The 21924-nt window shown below is 43.6% G+C and overlaps 2 protein-coding genes across 2 annotated transcripts in view; both read right to left on the reverse strand.

The window, feature by feature from the left end:
- The window catches only part of CCDC180 (coiled-coil domain containing 180), an 83897-nt gene extending 65919 nt beyond the window's left edge, over nt 1-17978 (reverse strand). Inside the window, 8 exon segments of the mRNA XM_033238038.1 lie at nt 610-800; nt 2013-2162; nt 2338-2406; nt 10285-10286; nt 14411-14557; nt 15290-15453; nt 17877-17917; nt 17919-17978. Of these exon segments, the coding sequence (XP_033093929.1) occupies nt 610-800; nt 2013-2162; nt 2338-2406; nt 10285-10286; nt 14411-14557; nt 15290-15453; nt 17877-17917; nt 17919-17963 (809 nt within the window). The 5' untranslated portion in view covers nt 17964-17978.
- Nucleotides 17979-18471: 493 nt separating this feature from the next.
- The window catches only part of LOC117098957 (stimulated by retinoic acid gene 6 protein-like), a 48395-nt gene continuing 44942 nt past the window's right edge, over nt 18472-21924 (reverse strand). Inside the window, exons 10-12 of the mRNA XM_033238037.1 lie at nt 21507-21582; nt 18704-18785; nt 18472-18515 (exon numbers count right to left, since the gene is read on the reverse strand). Coding sequence (XP_033093928.1) covers nt 21538-21582 — 45 coding nt within the window. The 3' untranslated portion in view covers nt 18472-18515; nt 18704-18785; nt 21507-21537. The remainder of the gene's footprint in view (nt 18516-18703; nt 18786-21506; nt 21583-21924) is intronic.

The following is a 21924-nucleotide window of genomic DNA, read 5'->3' on the forward strand; positions in this document are numbered from 1 at the left end:
GAGGACAACTGCAGTGTCCTGTGCCCTGGCCTTCCTGCCTCTTCTTGAAGCCCCCCACATTCTGCACAGAGCTGCCTGAGGGACTTCAAAACTGCAAATCAGCTGCTCACTGAAGTCAAGTTCAAGCTGCTCCCAGCCTCATCTCCTGCCCTCTCTCAGGGTCCACTTACCTTTAGCCTTCTGGAGGGGGCCAAGACCACCTTTCTCAGAGCCTTGTCCCCATACTGCACCCTCTGGTTTCAGGTGATCCCCTTCCTCAGAGAGCTTTCCCGGCCCCCATCCCATAGCCCCTGTCCCCTTAGTTAGAGCCTTTCTGCCATTGGGGGGATGTGCTTATTTATTTACTTTTGAGGTCTCAAGTTTCATAAGGGTGGGATCCCCACACCCAGTGCCTGGCCCTAGGCACTTAATCAATAATGATTGTGGGAGCTGGGGAATGGGGGCGAGAGAAGCAAACCGCCCTGCAAGGTAGGTATTAACCTCCCTGCTTTAGGGTGGTACTTGAGACTTCACTCCTACAGGCTACTCATCTTGTGCCCGCTCTTTTTGAGTTTTTGAAGGCTCAGGTACCCTAGTGCCTGGGGGTGAGGCATGGACAGCAGGACCTACCTGTGGAGAACAGGGTTTTCCATGATCCAGTTGTTGGGGAGGCTGAGCATCCACTTCTGCTGTCGAGGAGACATCACCTCCCCTTCAGGAGTCTCCACCTTCTTCATCATGGGTATCTTGCCACACTTCAGGGTCACAGAATGCTCTGCAGCCCGCTTCCTGGTGGCCGCCAGGGAGTGGACCAGCTGCACCTGAATCCAGGGAGGACCAGGGATGGGGGAGTGGTCAGAGCTGCTGACTCCCCAGCACTCTCAGGCTGATGGTGGCTGTCTAGAAAGACATCCAGAGAGCTGTATAGAAAGGCACTTTTCAGGGAGGCCTTCAACCCCAGGGCATATCCCTACAGGAGAGTTCTCCTCCCAGTAACAGTCACCCAGCCACTTCAAGGAAGGCCTCTTTTTAAGAACCTTAAATGAAGATCAAGATGAACATCTCAGGCTTTTTTATAATCACAAGAAATTGGAAAAATAGAACTGAGAAATAATAGGGATTGGCTGAGTAAACATGGTATGTCCGTTTGATGGAATGTTAGGCATTTGTTAAAGATGAGACCCACAAAGAATTTTTTATAACCTCAGGAAATGTTTAGGAGACGATATATTGTTAAACATATCACTTAAACACACAAATTAAAAATTATAACCAAAATTAAACAGTATGATCTCAAATTTTAAAATGCATAGGAAAAGGCCCTGGAGGAAATATGCCAAGAGTTAAGAGTGGCCTTAGAGAGAGCAGGTTTTTTGGTTTCTTTATACTTTTATAATTTCCAGAGGTTTTACAGAGAATTATTTAGGGCTCAAATTAGGAACGCAGATCCCTTTTAAATAAGCAGTACAGAACTTCAAAGGAAGGATTCAGGTCTGTGTGTTTCTTTCAAGATCTTGTTTTGTCTGTACAGTGCTTTAGAGAAGACAAGGCAATTTCAATAACCTACACTGTTGTCAAGAGGGCTTCACTTTAATACAGTTATGGGAGTCCTAGATCAACAAGCGGGCAGCCACTCAGCACGGTGAAATACATGGGTGCCCACAGGCATAGAAAACGGTCTGTAAGATATTGTTATGGAGAAAAAGCAAATTTCAAAACACTAGCACAGAATTAAGCCTATTTTTTAAATACAAAAATTAGACATGTTGTTATACATGGGGAAAAAGAGAGGTCACCCAGTGGTTCCATCCAGGCTATTTCTGAGTAATTTACATTTAAAATTTTAATTTAAGTTTTCTAATTTTCAAGAACCGACATTCTAATTTTGTATTGGTACAATTTAAGAACCAGTAAGAATTATTTTAAAAATCAAAGTAATTTCAAAGCCCTTGTTTTATTCTGGGAGGGAGGGAAGTTTGGAAGAAAGCAAGGGAAGAGGAATGGAGAACAGGGGGACAGAGGGCGGCTCCTACCTCAGCCTGGAAGATCTGCTGGTAGGCTTTCCCACTCGGAACCTGGGTCACCTTCCCCACTGACGACATCTTGTCCGCTGGCTGTATGCCCCTGCCGGGAAGCCGTCGTCCAGGAAACGCGTCTGAGCTTTGGTGTCTCAATTCCAATTCCTGAGGTTAGGAAACCGCCCGTCCCAAGCTCAGGTTCAGGTCCAGGCGGGACGACGTCTGCCCTCGAGGCGGCACCCCAGGGCGGGACTCCCGCGGAAGGACTCTCTGCTGGGGGATAGGGGCCTGGGGAACGTCGACTCAGGGTCTTAACTTTCAACGAACTGATGAAACTAACCTCAGATGAGCTCCGAACTCGAGCAGGAGGCCGGTTCTCCCCGCCGCGCAGGGCGCAAATCCGAAGGGACTTTGGGAACGCGAATAATACAGGATTATTGTTTGTGCTTCACTCTGCCATGCTCTTCTGGGAAAAGTTAACAGCCCTCAAGATGTCGGTTGGGATTGGAACTCCAACGCGGCGCTGAACTCTCATCCGGAACCCTAACCCACCCTCCATGGGACACAGGGAAGGAGAATTGGAGGGAGAGAGTAACCTGATTCAGGTTACGCTAATTAGGCGCCTACTGTGTGCTGAGAAGACCCAACCAGCCCCTCCCATCCCCCTCCCTAGCCCCCCAAATAGACTGAGCAGCCGCTGGACAACCCCCTGAGCCCGGCAGATTGGAGGGAAGCCTTGCGCCCGGCCTGGGCGCGTCCCCGCCTGCAGAAAGCACCTCTCAAGGTAGCCAGGGACGGTCCAGCGACAACTGCAGCTGGACGCTCATGGTCTCCAAGGCAACGCGGAGGGGAGGGACTGCTCTGGCCCCGCCCACGCTTTTCTTCCCAAGGAGGGGAGGTTGCTCTTAGTAATGGGAGGGCCCCACGTGGAGTAGTAAAACTCAACTACTTTCTTCAATGCCAGTTTCTCCTCTCTACAAGGACTACAACCCCAGGGCCGCCAGGAGCAGCACGATTAAATGTTCTGAAAGGGGGTAGGATATATGAGATGTAGCACTGAGCCATCATGATCAACAACGTCCATCCTATCTTATTTGCCTTAGTTAAAACCAATCTCTGCTGGGAGACAGCATATGGTAGTGTTTGCCTGTAAGTTAGAAGCTGAAAGACTCTGGAAGAGACCATCTGTGTCTCAGTTTAAAAGAGGTTGAGAGCTCAAAATTCAGGGATCAAGGCTTGCCTGGCCAGAGATGAAAATGCTTGTGGTTGGCACTGAACGTGGCCTAGGGTTTCCCATATATATGAGACACCCAGCGCCTTCTTACAGAATCCCTCACTTTGGCAGTGATATGTTACGATTGCTAATAAATGCTCATTCTTTGGTCCTGGGTTTTATTAACAAGATGAAGTACTGTAACAAAGATTAGATTCATTTAGCTGGAAAAAGAAAACGTGTAGATGACTGAGGGAAGGGAGGAAAACACAATAACAAACAGGTAATGTCCAGGAATTATTTGCAGTCTCATATCTCTTTCCCATCCGAGGAGGCCCTACTGGCTTTGGCTTTGAACGTTAGAAACTATTTTCCCTACCCAGATGCTTTCTGGGTTCTGGTTCCAGGCACATCTGTAATTTAGGGGTTTCTTTTTAAAAATTATATGGCTATAAATAGTAGGCATGGATATGTCAAGTATGGCATTTTGTTTTAATTGAACTCCATATTTATTGCAGAAAATTAGAAAACAGAAAAACTTCAATGGAGAAAGTAAAATAACCCATAATCCTACCACTGAGAATTTACCTCCCTTAACTTCCAAGTTTTTGAGACTGTGTGTTTGAGTTTGGATCAAACATGGAAATTCGTGTTTGCCTTTTGGATGGCATTTCCATTCTCCTCCCAACCTGATAATATCATAGTTGGAAGGACTAACCAGTTAGGGATCATCTGGTTCGTCCACCTCCTGTGTTTAGATACGGGCAGACAGCCAGAGACAGGGAATGGAAAGAACGACACCAGGGCCTCTGGATCTTTTTCTTGTAGCTCAGCATCATCTTTGATATTTTCCCTCTCACTCTTAACTTTGAAAATGTCTCTTGACCCCATCTTTCCTTCCTCTATCCCAGACTATTGTCTGTCTTCTGCATAGTCCAGACAAAGCAGAGCAATGAGGACCACCACAAGAGCAAATATTTAATGAGAAGATTTAATGCCTGCAATAACTATGAGAAGGGTGCCTTAACTAACCCATTTTACAGATTAAGAAACTGAAATTCAGAGTCAGTGACTTGGCCAAGATCTCCAAGATAGGAAGATCTAGGATATGAATCTAGACCCTGTCATTCGAGTCTTGAACCACCTGATCTGTGACTAATCAGGAAAAAAGTTATTTAACCAACTGATTGGATGTGCATGTTGAAGCACAGCACACATATCTAAAAGTATGGAAATCATAAGTGGATAGCTTAGTGAATTATCTGAAAGGAACGTGCCTAGTAACCAGTACCCATAAGAAATAGAGCATTACCAACTCTCCAGAAGCCCCTTTTGTGTACTTGTCATGTCACTGCCCTCTCTTCCCCCGGGATAACAAATATTCTAACTTCTCAATTAGTTTTGCTTCTTTAAAAATTTTATTTAAATGGGGACTCTTTTATGTTGGGCTTATTTCATTATGTTTGTAAGTTTCATACTCTTTTTTTTTTGAGACAGTGTCTTGCTCTGTCACCCAGGCTGGAGTGCAGTGGCACAATCACAGCTCACACTGTAACCTCAAACTCCTGGGCTCAAGCAATCATCCCACTTCAGCCTCCCAAGTAGCTAGAACTACAGGCATATACCACTATACCTGGCTAATTTTTATTTATTTTTTGTTGAGACAGAGTCTCACGATGTGGCCCACATGAACTCCTAGGTTTAAGTAATCCTCCTGCCTCAACCTCCTGAAGTGCTGGGATTATAGGCATGAGCCACCAGGCTAGGCCCATATATATATTTTAATGTGTCTATAGTTTATTTCTGTATAGTATCCCATTATTAAAAAATATATACCCCATTTTGTTAATCCTTTCTATTATTGATACACATTTGGATTTTTTCAATTTGCAGACTACCAATAATAATGCTGTTCTGACCATTCTTTTGCATGGTGAACATATGTAGGCATTTGTATTGGGTGTATACTTAAGAGTGGAATTGCTGAGTCATAGAATATGTGTATATTCATCTTTAAGAGATACTACCAATTTGCAAATGGTTGTATCAGTTTACACACAACAGTGTATGAGAGTTCGAGTTGCTCTACATCCTCATCAACACTTGATATTGTCTCCTGTTTTTATTTTAGCCACTACATGGTAGTATCATATTATGGTTTTAATTTGAATTTTCCTGATTAGTAACGATGTGGACACATTTCATATACTTGTTGGACATTTGGATGTGGAATGTCTTTTTGTGGAATGTGGAATCTTTTGCCCAATTTTCCTGGCAGATTGTCTGTCTTTTTTCTCATTCATTTATGGGAGTTAGTTACATATCATAAATATGAGGCTTTTTCACATAACTCTGGCAAATATGTATTCCCATTCTGTTCTTGCCTTTTTACTCTCTTGAAGGTGTCTTTCAATGAAGTGATGTTACAATTTTAATAGGTCCCAATTTATCCATTTTTTTCTTTATGGTCAGTATACTTTGTGTCCTACCTAAGAAATCCTTGCCTGCCTCAAGGTCATGAAAACATTCTCTGATATTATCTACTGTAAATATTGTTTTAAACTTTCACATTTAAATTTACAATCCACCTGGAATTGGTTTTTGTTTATAGTGTATGAGTTAGGAGTCAAGATTCATTTCTTTCCCATATGGAGAACCAGCTGACCTGGGCCACTTACTGAAAAGACTATCTTCTCCCTACTGTTCTGCACACCTCTTTCATCATACATAAAATGTCCAAATGTGTGGGTCTGAGTTGGGCTCTGTATTCTATTTCTCTTCGTTTCTATCCTTGCACTTGTAGCACACACAGCCTTCATTACTATAGTTTTAAACTAAGTCCCAATATCTGGTAGTGTAAGTCCTCTACTTTCTAGTAGAGTGCTGAGAGTGGGGCAGGAAAGTCATTGGGTAGGGGGTTCAGAAATGTTCTCATTGAGGTGACATTTTTTGCTGTGACCAGAAAGACCAGAGGAAGCTAGCCCTGCCCAAGTATTTGTGTGATGGTTATTTTTATGTGTCAACTTGACTAGGCTAAGGGATGCCCAGATAGCTAAGAAAACATTTCTGGGTGTATCTGTGAGGCTATTTTCAGAAGAGATAAGCATGTGAATCAGTAGGCTGAATAATAAAAAAAATGACCTATATAATGTGAGTGGAGATCATCCAATCCTTTGAAGGCCCAAGTATAACAATAAGGTGAAAGAACGGTGAATTCTCTCTCTCTCTCTCTCTCTCTGAACTGGGACATCCAACTTCTCCTGCCTTTGGGCATCGGAGATCCTAGTTCTCATGCCTTCTGACTGTGGAATTTACACCAGTGGCTCCCCAGGTTCCCAGGTTTTCAGACTCAGACTGAATTACATCACTACTTTTACTGGTTGTATTGCTTGACTATAACATAGTGTAGGACTTCACAGCCTCTGTAATCATAACAAATCTTCTCTTAGCTATCTATATCTATATATCTATATCTATCTCTCTATTTATCGTATTGGTTCTGTTTCTCTGGAGAACCCTAACACACACAGATTTTGACACTAAGAATAGAGGAAAAAAATTTTAAGGATTAGTTTTCTGAACTGGTTTTGGGGTTTCTGAAAATGGCTCTCTAATCTGTTTAGATATAAAGATGCTAATGACTTTATTTCCAGTAGTAGAGAGAGCACTGATAGTCCATGTAGTGAACTATTTATAGAGATGTGCAAAATATCTGGATTGGGTACTTCTAATTAACCACTTATAAGAAGGAAAGAGGTAAGTAAGTCTGTGTATGATACTTCCAAACATTTTTTGAAAACTAAGAAATATAATAATGTTGGTTGATTGCTTTCACTACTGGATAAAGAGGTGAAAGAAAAGCTATTTGAGTCAAGTATTTGAATTCCAAGCTCAAGAGCTACATAAATGACTTAATTCAGAGTGTCTAGGTGTGCCCTGAGGGAGAGACTTATCTCCTGTAGTTGCAGGACTGAAATTACTGAAAATCAGACACAGGATCTTATCCCAGCAATTGGACGAATCACAAGCAAGTTGAACTCCAAGCCTCCCAGGGTGTCCACTGTTAAAGTTCAGGCCTTCATTGGGAAACAGGGTTCTATACGTTGGGACAGGGATGTGTGAGAAAAGTTTGATGAAGCTGGGGACACAGAGCTTCTAAATTTTGAAGTCTTTTTTGCCAATGGAAGAGGTATCCCCACTCCCAGAAAAAGGGGCTTTCCCACTCCCAACAGAAATAGCTTCCCACCCACAGTGGTATCAGCCATTCAACCTCTATCTGAGGTTTTTCTCCAGACATGTTTTTCTCCAATACTTTGAGAAATAAATTTGTGAGAGGAGCTCCAGTATCCTTAAAGTGCTCTGCAATCTCTCTTCTCTGTAGGCCAGACCTTACAGTGGAAACAGCAGTCACTCAACTGGAAAACCTAAATGCAATGGGAGTATTTGGATTTTGGACTGGCAGGGGTCAAGTGGAGACTCAACAGCCCAGACAAGGTGGGCTAAATTACCATAATGAATAGCTGAGTCAAAGAAACAATCAGAATTATCTGACTTGCACAGACCTATAATGTTGGCTACTCATTTACACCAGCAGCTTCCCAGGTTCTCAGGTCTTCAGACTCAGACTAAATTACTTCACTTTTCTGGGTTCTTTTGCTTGACTACACCATATTGTAGGACTAGTTAATTACAGTGTTCTTAGAAGTGAAATAGATAGGAAGTCTACGTAATTCTTATATGATCCATATAAGCAGAAAAATTCCAGGTTAAGTCACCAAAAGTCTAATTTGAATCTAAAAACAAAAAATCATGGTTCCTCAATCAATTCCAAGTTTTGAGCCTGTTTATACACTTGGAACCCTTTGAATGAAGGGGAAGTTGGGCCCCCTCAAGGAAGGACACAACTGAAAATTTAGACAGTAATGTTAATCTCTCAGCCTTCCACAAGGGACATAGAGCTCTTTACCAAGGTAACTGTGTATTGAGGAAAAGGAAATAATCAGACATTTCGGGACTGCTGGACACTGGCTCCGAACTGACATTGATTTCAGGAGAACTGAAACATTCTTGTGGTATCTTGATCACCCTTCTTTGCCATAAGATATCACACTAGTCTATTACGTTAATGACATTAGACTGATTGGACCTAATGAATGAGAAGTAGCAACTACTCTAGACTTATTGGTAAGACATTTGCATGTCAGAAAAGTGGGAAATAAATCTAACTATAATTCATAAGACTTCTGCCTCAGTGAAATTTTTAGGGGTTGGGTGGTGTGGGGTATGTGAACCTATCCCTTCTAAAGTGAAGGGAAAGATGTTGCATCTAGCTCTTCCTACAACCAGAAAGAGCCACAATGCCTGGTGGGGCTGTTTGGATTTTGGAGGCAATGCATTTTTCATTTAGGTATGTTACTCTGGCCTTTCCAAGTGGCCCAAAAAGCTGCTAGTTTTGAGTGGGTTAGAAAATAGGAGAAGGTTCTGCAAAGGTCCAGGCAGCTGTCCAAGCTGGTCTGCCACTTGGTCTGCCACAAGTACCATTGATCCAGCAGATTCAATGGTACTTGAAGTGTTAGCAGCAGATAGGGATGCTGTTGAGAGCCTTTGGCATCCTATAGGTAAATTGCAGCTCCTGTCTTTAGGATTTTGGAGAAAGGTACTACCATCATCTACAGGTAACTAATCTTTTAAGAGATGGCTCTTGACCTGCTACTGGGACTTAGGAGAAACTGAATGCTTGATCATGCATGGGCCACCAAGTTACTACGTGCCCTGAGCTGCCCATCATGAACTTGGTGTTATCTGATCCACCAACCCATAAAGTTGCCATGCACAGCAACACTTCATCATCAAGTGGAAGTGTTTTATATATATATATACACACACACATATGATTGAGCCTGAACAGGACCTGAAGGCACAAATAAGTTACAAGAAGAAGTGGTCCAAATGCCTGTGGTTCCTACTCTTGTTACAATGCCTTCTCTCTCCCAGCCTGTACCTTGTGGTCTCATGGGGAGTATCTAATGTGGAAGTGAACAATACAAAACGGAGTCACTTATGTCCAAACTCTAACCAAAATAGTGTCAGGGAGGATCCATAAAGCAGAAGCCCTCATGCTTGCATTCTGAAATACCTGCATATCTCCTTCATACCTTGTTAACAGAATAACAGAATAGAACTTATTACAGAAATTTTCTCTGACCTGCAGTATTTCAGATAAGACACTTGGGCCAGGACATTTGCCTAGAAACAGCTATCTTCTCCCAGTGAACTAACACCAAGTCCTGAAATGAGTCACTGAAACCAATGAGTTTTGTTTTAGAGTAGTCTGCATGTACTTCTTGATAATCATATGATTTCAGTCTTTTAAAATTTATTAAGACTTTTAAAGGGCCTAACATATGGTTTATCCTGGAAAAGGTTCCATATACACTTGAGAAGAATACATGTTCTTTTGTTATTGTATAGAGTGTTTTGTATGTATTGCTAGAACTTATTGATTTATGGTATTGTTCAAGTCCTCCATTTCCTTATAAATCTTCTGTCTGGTTTTTATATCCATTGAAAGTGAGGTATTGGCTGGACACAGTGGCTCATGCCTGTAATCACAGCACTTTGGGAGGCCAAAGTGGGTCGATCACTTGAGGCCAGGAGTTCGAGACCAGCCCGGACAACATGGTGAAACCTTGTCTTTACAAAAAAATACAAGAAAAAAGAAAAAATTAGCCAGGCGTGCTGGCATATGCCTGTAGTCCCAGCTACTCAAGAGGTTGAGGTGGGAGGATTGCTTAAGCCCAAGAGGTGCAAGTTGTAGTGAGCTGAGATCACACCACTGTACTCCAGCTTGGGCAATGAAGTCAGATCCAGTCTCACAAAAAAAAAAAAAAAAAAGAGAATAAAGAAAGAAAATGAGGTATTGAAGTCTCTAACTATTATTATAAAACTGTCTATTTCTCCCTTCAATTTTGTCAATTTTGCTTCGTATGTTTTGGAGTCTAATGTTATATATGCATATGTTATAATTGTTATATATTCCTGGTGGGTTAAACCCTTTTTCAATATATAATGCACTTCTTTATCTCCTTAACCCATTTTTTCTGAAAATCTTTTTGTTTTGATAATATCTAGCCACTCTGGCTCTTTTTCAGTTATGACTTGCATAGAATATCTTATTCCATCATTTTACTTTCAATCTTTTTTGTTTATAGATCTAGAATAAGTCTCTGGTAGACAGTATATAGACGGATTATGTTCTTTATCTTCTCTGCCAACCCCTGCTTTATAACTGGATGATTCTAATACATTTAAATTTAAAGTAATTACTGAGAAGGAAGGATACATTTCTGCTATTTATCTATTTGTTTTCTGTATGTCTCATATGTTATTTGTTCTTCAATTCATTCATTTCAGTCTTTTTGTGTTTAGTTGATTTTTTTATAGTGTACTATTTTGATTATCTTCATTTCCCATTTCTGCATGTTTTTAGTTACTTTCTTAGTTGTTACCTTGGGTATTAAAATTAACATCTTAAACTTATGACAACCTAGTTTGACTGATGCCAACTTAGTTTCAATTATAAACAAACCCTGCTCCCACACATTTCCACCCCTTCCCCTTTATAAAGTTACTGTCATAGATTGCATTTTTATACATTGTGTGCCCAATAACATAGATTTATCATAAGTGATTTATGCTTTTGCTTTTTTAGTCATAGAGGAAATAAAGGCACTCTAAATGAAACATACAATAATACTGGGCTTTCTATTTATTAATGAAGTTGCCTTTATCAGTGATCTTTATTTCTTCACATGGCTTTGAGGTACTATATACTTTTTCTTCTGCATGAAGAACTCACTTAAAATATTTTTATGGCAGGTCTATTAGAGAAAAACTACCTTGACCTTTGTTTATCTGGAAATATCTGAATTTCTTCTTCTCTCAAAGAATATGATTTTCCAAATATAAAATTTTTGATTGACAGTTTTTTCTTTCATCAGTTAAAATATATCATCACATTACCTTCTGCCCTTCATGGTTTCTGATAAGATATCCACTGTTAATCTTATTGAGGATCATTCACTTGTGATGAGTCTTTTCCCCTTTGCATCTTTCCAGATTTTTTTCTTCATCTTTGATTTTCAACAACTTGGCTATAATGTGTTTCAGTGTGTGTCTCATTGAGTTTATCCAGCTTCATTAAGCTTCTTGGGTGTGTAGATTCATGTCTTTCATTTAATTTGGAAAGTTTTCAGCCACTAATTTTTTCAAATATTTTTCTTCTCATTTTTCTCTTTCTTCCCCTAATGGGACTTTTATAATGTGTATGTTGGTTCTTTTGATATGTCTCACAAGTTCCTCAGGTTGTGTTCATGCCTGTGACCTTGAAGGCTACCCAGGGTCTTCAGACACCCTTGGTGTCTTGTCTGAGCCTGCCTGAGGGTGGCATGGGAACAGGCAGTCCTGAAGCACTACTACCTAAGATTGACACTGGGTTCTTTTAAAAATTATGCTTCTGTTAATACATTCTGTGTCTACCTCATCTGATCCCTAGAAAGCAATGAGGCCTAGTGGTCTCAAATAAAGCTTCTTCATGTTGAGTGTCTTCATCTAGCATGATCTCCAAACTCCCAGGAAACTTCAACGCTGGAAGGTATGCCTTGCCTTTTCCCCAACACAAATAAGAATGCCCTGTGTCACATCCAGCTTCCATGTCACTTCCTCTGGAAACTCTTCACTAACTTTTCACAGGCAGAATTAGTAGTTTTCTTTTCCAAGTCTCCATAGAACTTATACAAGCTGATGTTATTATATGTAGTGGGTTGGATTACAGAGAGCTGTTTACATATTAGCCTCCTCAATTCACTGCAAGGTTTCCAATGGGTATTCACTCACTATTCACTCACACCATGATGCCAGGATTGATTTTGGTAAGTGAATTCATAGTCAAAAGATTTATTCATCTTGATCTCATTATTTTATTGATTCCAAGATCTTATTATGTTATAGGTGTGTGCTTGGTGATAGTCAGCAAAACCTGAGAAGGCCTCTTTCTTCATGGAGCTGATATTTTAGTGAGAGGGTGAGCAGATATTAATCAGATCATCACAAAGTGTTATATGACAAATAACAATAGCTAATATCTATTGAGAGTTAGGTGTTAGGGGGTATTACTGTCTTTTTATAGATAAGAAAAGTGAATAAAGGCAAAGTAATTGGGTTGCTATCACACACCTACAAAGTGGTGGCATGGGAATCCCAACACTTTGAGTCTTGGTTTTCTCAGTTTCTAAAAAGCAGGATGATAAAGCTCAGTCAGAGATTAAACTAAAAAGAGACAATGCTGGCAAACACCTAGCAACAGGACTAGGTTTACATTAGGTGCTTAACAATAACAACTGAATTACAATTGCTCTTGGACTCATGAGGGGAATGGGGATTCCCCTTTGCCCTGTTGGTGGGATCCTCATAATAACTGCAGAAGCTTCATAAGGAATTTTGAATGGACAGATTTTGTACAGGTCCTGGGCCAGGTTTTTGTGGTTCAGCATGAAATGTGGTTAAGCACTGGGCTTTGCACAGGACAAATGTCCAAGCCTCCTGGCACAACGTTTGGCCCTTCTTGGGATGGTCCTGGCCAGCCCCTAGAGCTCTGTACCATGACATGTCACATGACTCACCTTCCTCAAACATGCTTGGGGCTTGCTTGCTCACACAACTTTACTCTTGTGATCCCCCACCTAGAATACCTGCCTACCCTGTCTTTGTATCTTCAGACAGGTGGCTTTTCCAAGTAATCCCACCCTTCCTTATTAGAGAGAATCTGTGCATCTGCTTTATGACTAAGGCCCAAGTTAGCTCTGATCCATTCCTCATCCCAGTGGCAATGGGAGAGAAAGCCTGCTGTGTGCCTGCTTGTCCAACAACATTGGGGCCAGGATCATGGATTTCCTTCTCTCACATCCACCATAAAGCCTGGCAAGAAGGAAGCAATGAGGATACTGAAATCCACATTCTGTTCCAGAGAAAAATGGGATCTGATGGTTAAACTCTCCTGATGTACACATTTTACCACCTTCTCCATTGACATAAAATTCTGCTTTGTAGGTAAACTAAGTGCTTTTTAACAGGTAACTCTCCAAGGATGCCAACCCACAATGGATAGTGGAAGTCATTAATGGGCAAAGTTTGTTCAACAGATTTTTCTTTAGTTTTTTAATCTTTTTTGCCAAGGGAGTGAAATAGTCCTGAGACTTCATTCCTCAGCCCAGGTGGCCATCCCATGAGTGGCCAATATTGTCTGCCATCTGCATGGATGGTGCTGTGCCATCCCATTTCATTGCAGGGGACAGCTTCTGGTTAGATTGAGCCCTCTCTTGGTGGCAGATGTCCTAGCCTGGCTTTGGAGCAGATGATGGGGGCCAGCGTCAGCTCTCCAAGCATGCCATCAGAATTTGGGATTCCTGGGAACTGCGCCCTGATTTTAATTTTCTGTGTATGATGAGTCTTGGGTTGTTGATTAGGGTCTGCAACAGGAACCACCTTGTTCTGGACCTAGCTGAGACACGGGGACCTAGGATAGAATCAGAGCAGACAGACTGAAGGAGTGAGGGGTCTCAGGGAGGGGAACTCCCTCTCCAAAGTGTTTGCAAGGGCTGCCTGGAATGTGTAAGATGTGGCAGAAGGAGCTGGACAGGGACTCCTGGGGACATGAGGGAGGTTGAAGGGATGTAAGTTGTCCTTTAGAATTGAGTATCTGCAGTGTTGGGAATAGCAATTAACACAGCCTGAGCCCTAGTGAGGCAGAGAGCCTCAGAGATCTTGTGGTAAGCAACAGGGCAGAATCATCAAACTGTAGCCTCATCTTGGAAGGCATCTGCCATGTAGCCTGGGATATGGGTTGGAGACTCAAACAAATGGGATATGGAGAACTCCACTAGCAGAACTAGAGTTCATTTCCAGGAACAAGGCAGGAGGCCACCTAACAGGACAAGGACACAAGGCCTGAGTGGGTCCCATCGTCAGGTTGACTGGGAGCTAAGCCTCCTGGGCTTCCTAGTTCAAGGGCACCCAGGGCATGGAGTAGAGAGAAAAGGAGCAGGAAAAGTGGAACCTGGGGCACCTCAGGGATCCCAGCGAGCCTTGGGGTATTTACTTCCTGCTGTCTGAATCCAGCATAGGCTCAAACAGGAGCCGTTACCTGCCGAATGATTTAAGCACCAGTATTTGGTGGTCTGCTGCAGTTTCTTCTCCTTGTGATTTGTGATCAGGATGTGGCAAAAGCTGACGAGCACAGGGTTGGTGTGATAATGGTCCACATAGAGCATCCCGATCCATGCACTGAACCCTGAAATCCAGAGGCAGGTCAGGCCAGGCAGTACCTCCTGACATGGCCCCATTTGTGCTTTTCATGATATAACTATGAGCCAGTTTGCTCTCCATTGGTGCCTGAGTCTTTTCTGAGAATCTAGAAAATGAGGTAGAAAGATCTGCAGGACTCTTAGAGATCATATTCTAATCTGCCCATTTTATGGGGAACTCAAAGCTCAAAGGGTTAGGAGCTGCTGTGGCTAATCCCAAGCAAGCATCAGTACTTTTATTGAATAGATGAGTGAATGAATGACCAGGCTCAAAATAAAATAAAAACTACTTTTGCTTCATCAGAAATGGCTTTGAATTTAGAGCATTTCAACTGAACAGAACATCTTCTGCACTGTTTCCAACTAACAACACTAATATTTCTGAGATATGTTCTTCCTAAAAATTTTCAGAGCTATGCATTCATAAATTAACTTCTAAGTGTTCAGACAGAATTTGACTACCTTTGACTCCTCCTCCTCTATACCCCAAAGGTCTGCCAAATGGGCAGGAATGTAATAGCCTTGAATTCTCTTTTGACCAGGGGGCTGAATGTGTCTTTACTACTCAGCTGTATAGCCTCCGCTGGAAGATAAACTCTGAGCATAAATGAAAGGCATGAACTCCGGGCCTCTGCTACTTGTCTTCCCAGGCAGCTGCCACAGAGGTGCAAGACCAGCCCTCTCCAGAGGATGTGACCAGGTGGGTGCTGGTCACTTACCCATGTCTGCTCCCTCATAGCCATTCTGCATGATAGTCCTGTCGATGCGGGCAATCAGCCACGTGCCAAGGAGGCAACTGATGAGCAGCCTGGAAAGGCAGGCACCCAGGCCCAGTAGCACGTTGTAGAAGAACAGGAAGTAGTTGAAGTTGTGGAACACTTTCCTGCAAACAGAAGCCAGCCCAAGGCATCACCTTTCAGTAGAGCAAGGCAGTCCCCCAGACCCAGGATCAAATCCTACAGGTTCAGGCTCAAAGCTTTGTGACCTCGTGCCTTAAAGGGGAGCTGAATGCCCTCACCTCACAGCACTGGTGTGAGGAATGGCTCAGGTACAGTGTGGGGGCCACTGAGCACATTGAAGGATGAATGTCAGTGGGAACAGTCATTGTTTCATGTGATCCTTGGGGTTTGAGGCTTCCTGCATGATAAGAAATTTCACGGGGCTGCAGTGGGTCATTGATTATGGCAGAGGGTGGGGCTTCCCCACTCTGTTGCACCAGGGACCTATTCCCAGCTGCAGCTGTTCCAAAGTCTTCCAAAGGAAATTTCCCAAATGACCACCTGATCATGTGGTTTCCTGTTGCCTCTGGAATAAAGCCCAAACTTTGCATCCTGAGTTTCAGCCCCCTCACTGCCCCCAGGGGTTTTCTGGTCTTGTCACTTTGTGTCCCCTTCCTGTCACTCACTAAAGCCACTGCATGGCAACCATTTGTGATTCTCAATCTTCTAACACATCCTGCCCTTTTGTGGCTTCCTGCCTTTGTCCTTGTGGTGCTGGCTGCCAGCCACACCCTCTCCTCTTCTCTGCCTGTAGAAATCCTACCGTTCTGCTGACCTCAGCTCCAGAGACCCATCTGCAGTGGCGTTAACCACCCCTGCCTCTCCTCCTCCAGGTTTCTCTTGTATTCCTTTTGCACTCGCTGGCGTCCTCTGTCCTTGTTTATGTGCCTGTTGTCTGTTCCAGTGGACTGAGCTTCTCACAGACAGATTGTGCTGGCATTATTTCTTTACCCTCATGCCCACGTTGTTCCCCCAGTGAATGGATGGTTTTGAATGAATGAATTAGAAAGGATTTCCATGTGCCAAGCACTATTGTTCTAAGTTCATATTTTGACACATTTCATCCTCACAACGCCTCTTTGAGGTATGCACAATTATTTGTAAATGGGGAAACTGAGGTTCATAGATGTTGAGTAAGATCCCACATGTCACATGGCTCCTAAGGGGTAGAGCCAGGATCTGGACCCCAATAGTCCAGCTCCAGAGCCCACCGCTGACCCACTGTACCTCACCCTCTCAGAGAATGTGGGGCCCACCTAGGAACCTGGCATGGGGGACAGGGAAGAACCCAGAGATGGCTGAAGCCAAAGGCCTACAATTCCCTCATTCCCTCCTTCACCGTCACCTGTTGTTGAGAGCCAGGGGCTTCTGCTTGTCAGCTGTGCCCAGTTTTGGCTGTAGGAAGAAGCTGGCAGCAATCCACATCTGCAGGATCATGAGACCCACGACGATGGATATGGTGAGGCTGAAACACAAGGTGGGGCCATTCTGAGGCAGCCTTTTCCTTTCTGCCAGACCCTTCTCTGCTGCCCAGTGAGAGAGAGGAGACAGGTTGACCACCCGGCAGAACAATGATAATGTGAATTCCATGCTTTACGCTTACAAGGCATTCCCATGCCCACTATGCAGAGAAAATTGAGGCTCACAAAGGGGAGGTGACCTTCCCAAGACCACATGGTCAGGTCTTCTAGCTCCAGACCACAGACCATTACTCCAGGATTTCACTGATGTCCCTTTCACCAGGGGTGGCCACTAGGTGAGCAGTTTAACAGGTTGGGAATTAAAAAATGGAATGGGGTTCTTGGAAGTTCCTGAGAATACCACAAGAGAGTGGACAGGACAGGCTCTGCCTCCAACTCACAGGTGGCAAGTATGGAATCAAGAAGCTCAGAGCAGGGAGGGGCCCCAGAGAGCACTGCATGCTGTGTTGACATCCCCTGAGTGGCAATGAGAGGTAGTGGCTAAAAGGAGGCTTTGGTTTCAGATTGCCCAGCTCCCAATCCTGAGTCCTCCCCCTGCTTGGAGGAAACGCTCAGTCTCTCTGTGCCTCTGTTCCCCGGTCTACAAAATGGAAGGTAACACAAGCACCAAATTCATAGGCTGTTATGAGAAAAGATGCATACTAAATACTCAATGAAGCCAACATTCACTTTGTCTTCCAGATATGTAAACTGAGAGGTAGAGAAGTGGAGTAACTTACCCCAGGTCACACAGCAGATCCAAAAGCTTTGCCAGGATTTCCTGCCTCCTTCCATCATACTGTCTTGCCTCTCATTTTACCTTCCTAAACCTCAATTTTCCCAGCTGGAAAATGGACATACATGTATCCCCCCCCCACACACACGGTTGTGAGGGTGTTATGGAATGGTGTGAGAGGCAGTCTTTTGTGAATGCTGTTTCCTCTCCCCATAAGTTGCTATGATGTCCCATCTCTGGGTCAGGGCCAAGACCATGGGTCCACATAGCAGCTGGTGGGCACACCAGCTCTCAGAACACAGCAATGACAGGATACCCGCCCAGCACTTACATCCCAATGCCCAGCCCTTGCAGCATCTCCAGACCCCGGTTGTGAACGATGGGCAGCACCAGGCCGTACATGATTGCCATGCCACATAGGCTCTGCACCACGTGAATGATGAGGTAGCCTAGGAATGAAGGGAGCCGGTGGTAACTCAAGGTCCTTCGTGAGCCACCCCCTATGCCCCTCCTTGCAGGCTACCCTCTACCCTTCTCCTGCCAGACAACCTGGCATGCTTGCTTATCTGTTTCTTCTGCCTGGCAAGGCCTCACCCTCCTTCCTGTTCACTTCCTACTCTACCTGCTAGGTGCAGTTCGAGTGTCAACTCCCCTAGAAGGCATCTGAGCCCTGCCCTGGGGCTGGATAGTCATTTTCTTCTCCTCTGGGTCACCACCACCCTTAGCATATGTACTCCCTGGGTTCAGGATGGGTGGTGAGGAGGACCTCGAGACTATGTGTTTCCTTCTGTCCTGAAGGTCCCTCAAGGGCAGAGGCTAGGGCTGCTTCTGACCACCTCTCTCCTCCCCACTCACAGCCAGGACCCCCTAGGTGATGAGGGCATGTGTGTTGAATTGGATGGGTCACATATCGGCACTTACCCCACAGAATATAGGCTATTTGCCAGCCAGAGTACCTTGCAATGGCCACCTGAGGTTTCACAGGGAAAAAGAGGTCTCAGAGAAGGAGGAAAACTTCATTACCTCTGCCACATGTGCCCAGCATCCCTTTCTCATTGGAAGTTCACCCACCAACCCAGTGAGGCGGGTGTCACGCTCACCCTCAGGTTTTGGCATATGGCTTAGTCTCAGATCAGAGAGAGACCTCGGCAGACTCACCACGCTTGCTGAGGAGGCCGGGTTATGGAACTTCAAAGGAAGAAAATGTTTATCTCCTGCCCATAGCCTCTTTATGTGCTTTCTGGAAAAGATGTAGTACATTAAGTAGTGCCCATAACTGATGGTTCTTTGTGCGTAATTAGAGTCCCATAGATAGCACAGGAAGGCCTACAGGGCTGATAGTGGGCACCCTGGCCTCCCTGTGCTGACTGCAGCTCACCAGGTAGCCCTGAGTTGCCTTAAAAGTCTTGATCTTTAGTCTAGATTATATTTTATAAAAATAGTATGTATTTATTGAGTCATAATGGTGACTGAATCTGATAGATGAGATTATGTGTGACTTGTTTCTTTTTTCTTTCTTTCTTTCTTTCTTTCTTTCTTCTTCTCTTCTTTTTTTTTTTTTGACAGGGTTTCACTCTGTCACCTAGGCTGGAGTACAGTGGCACCATTTTGGCTCACTGCAACCTCTGCCTCCTGGGCTCAAGCAATCCTCCCACCTCAGCCTCCCAAGTAGTTGGGACTATAGGAACACGCCACCATGCCCAGCTAATTTTTTTTTATTTTAACTTTTTGTAGAGACAGAGTCTCACTATACTGCCCAGGCTGGTCTCAAACTCCTGGACTCAAGCCATCCCCCTGCCTAGGCCTCTCAATGTGGTAGGATTACAGGTGTGAGCCACTGCACCTGGCCTATTTTTCTTTCTATATTTTCTTATTTTTCTATGATGAATATATATTACCTATGTAGTAAGATTTAAAAACAGTTGAAAACATAACCAGGCATGGTGGCATGTGCCTGTAGTCCCAGCTACTCGGGAGGCTGAGGCAGGAGAATTACTTAAACCTGGGGGGCAGAGGTTGCAGTGAGTCAAGGTCGCGCCACTGCACTCCAGCCTGGGCGACAGACCAAGACTCTGTCAAATAAATACATAAATAAAGTTGAAAACAGAAAACCAATCTCATTGATTGCCTAATCTTATAACAATGTAAAGGAAAATGACAAAGGGAAAACAACCCCTCACAAGTCACAGCTTCATCTTTCAATGTTCTGGTCCAGTCCTTGGCCCCGTGCATAAAGGTGAGGTTGACAGCATTATGTTCATAGTCTACACTCATATTTGTGTCCCGGCTTTCTTACTTCACGTTCTATCCCCAGCAGTTTTCAGCCTGTTTTGTACTTTTCATGACCACTAAACTGGAAAGACTTGGAACAAATACAGAATGCAAATATCTCAATAATATTTTTTGTATATATTACATGTTGAAGTGATAATATTTGAGATATATTGGGTTAAATAAAACATGATTAAGACTAATGTAACCTATTTTTACTTTTTAAACAGAGGCTACTAGAACTTTCAAAGTTGAACATGTGAATTTCATTTTATTTCTGTTTGGCAGCATGGAGTTGAGTGTGGTACCACCCACACATACAACACACACAGAGCACACACTCATATTTGCATTGTGCATGGAAAATTTCTGAAAGTATGCACAGAAAACAGTTAACAGTGGTTAGCTTGGGGCAAAAATTTCAGGGTTTGAGTAGGAGGAAGACTTACTTTACACTAAACATTTTTTGTAATATTTTTTAAAGCACCTGTATGTAGGTTGAAATAATAAAAACTAAAACGCTGGCACAATGCTAGTGCTCTGCAGTTTGTAGTGTGATTCTCATCCTTGGTGTCCTCTGCCCCACGGTTCAGATAAGGAAGCAGGACAGGGATCATCACTCTTGGGTGACAGGTGGGGGCAGGGACAGCCTGGACGGGAATGCAGGCCTCCTCTCCCTGTGCCCTCGGCCGCACATCCATGTCCCTGCAGCTCCCTTTGCATCATGTTTGTCCCTGGTTGTGCTCAAATGTCTCAGTGAATATCTCCCAGCCACACGCAGACTAATGAGGGAAGGAGCAGACGTGTGCCCACATCAGGCAGGGCAGAGGGAGTAGCAGTATCCAGACCACCTGTGGGGTCCAGTGAGAAGAAAGTAGAGACAGGGAGCAAGGCAGGGCTGGTGGAGAGCTGAGACCCTTCCTGCCAGGAAGGACACCCCTTCTTGTGGGTGTCCTCTGCAAGAGACTCGCCCTTTGGGCAGGCATATGAGGAGGATGTAAAGGCAGGATGCTCTTCAGAGCTGGAAATTGGCCTGGACTTCCTGTAAGACTGTGTGTGTGTGTGCGCGTGCGTGTGGTGTGTGTGTGTGTGTGTGTGTGAGAGAGAGAGATGACCAGCAGGTACCTAAAACCCAACTGATATCTGCTTGCAAATGCTCACAACATGTTTAAAGCCATTCCCTCTTCCTATACTGCTTTTCTTGAGATTGATGCCTCTTGTCCCCTTGATTCAATATTAATTGATGTTCCCTTGAGCCAGATTCACCTGCTGAGGACCCAGTGTTACTAGCCCTGTAGAGCAAGGCAGGTCTGATACCCAGTAGAGGTGTCTGAGTGTAAAAGAAATAACAAGGTCTCTGGGGTCAGAAAGACTTGATCATCTGCTAATTGCTTGGGCAAATTATTTAATTTTGTTGATTTTCAGCTTTCTCAACTGTAAAAATAGGGATGAAAGGACTTATCCCTCAGAGTTGTTGTAAAATTCAAGTAAAGACTCTAAGCATAATGTTAGCTCAATATAGAAGTTCAAATCAATAATGCTTTTCTTCTTCCTACTAAAAAATGTGGTTAGCCCTGGACCTTGCATTCACTTCCTAGGCCCACTGAAGGCACTATTGGAGATTCTGAGGAAAGCTTGTCATACATATTTCTGGTGAAAGACACACAAATGACTCTGAGAGTGCTCTTACCTGTAACAGACCAAAATGTGGAACAGATAGCTCACACATGTGAGAGAGGCAGGCAAAATGGTCGCCACCCAGACTCCTGAAATATGAAAAGTGATATGAGAATCCTTGAAAAATAAACATGAAATAGAATTTTTAAAAATGCAGAATCCTGCACCAGAAAATTCTAAGCAAATCAAGTAGACTTTAACACATTTCTTGTGTAAGTAAACTTGCTCATTTTCTGTTTTATTTTAGTTGCACACACCCTTAGTATACTTCCTGCATACTCCTCTCATTTTGTACTAGTATTTTCACTAGTGAATAAAGTGAAGTGAATAAAGAAAGAGAAGCTGTGGAGTATTTCCCATATATCATATATAGCCTCTGTCCATGAAAAACATATTTGACCTCTAATTGATTGCCACTTTTTTGGGAGGGG

Source organism: Trachypithecus francoisi, unplaced genomic scaffold (assembly GCF_009764315.1).
Source record: "Trachypithecus francoisi isolate TF-2019V2 unplaced genomic scaffold, Tfra_2.0 Lachesis_group16, whole genome shotgun sequence".
Taxonomy (NCBI): Eukaryota; Metazoa; Chordata; class Mammalia; order Primates; family Cercopithecidae; genus Trachypithecus; species Trachypithecus francoisi.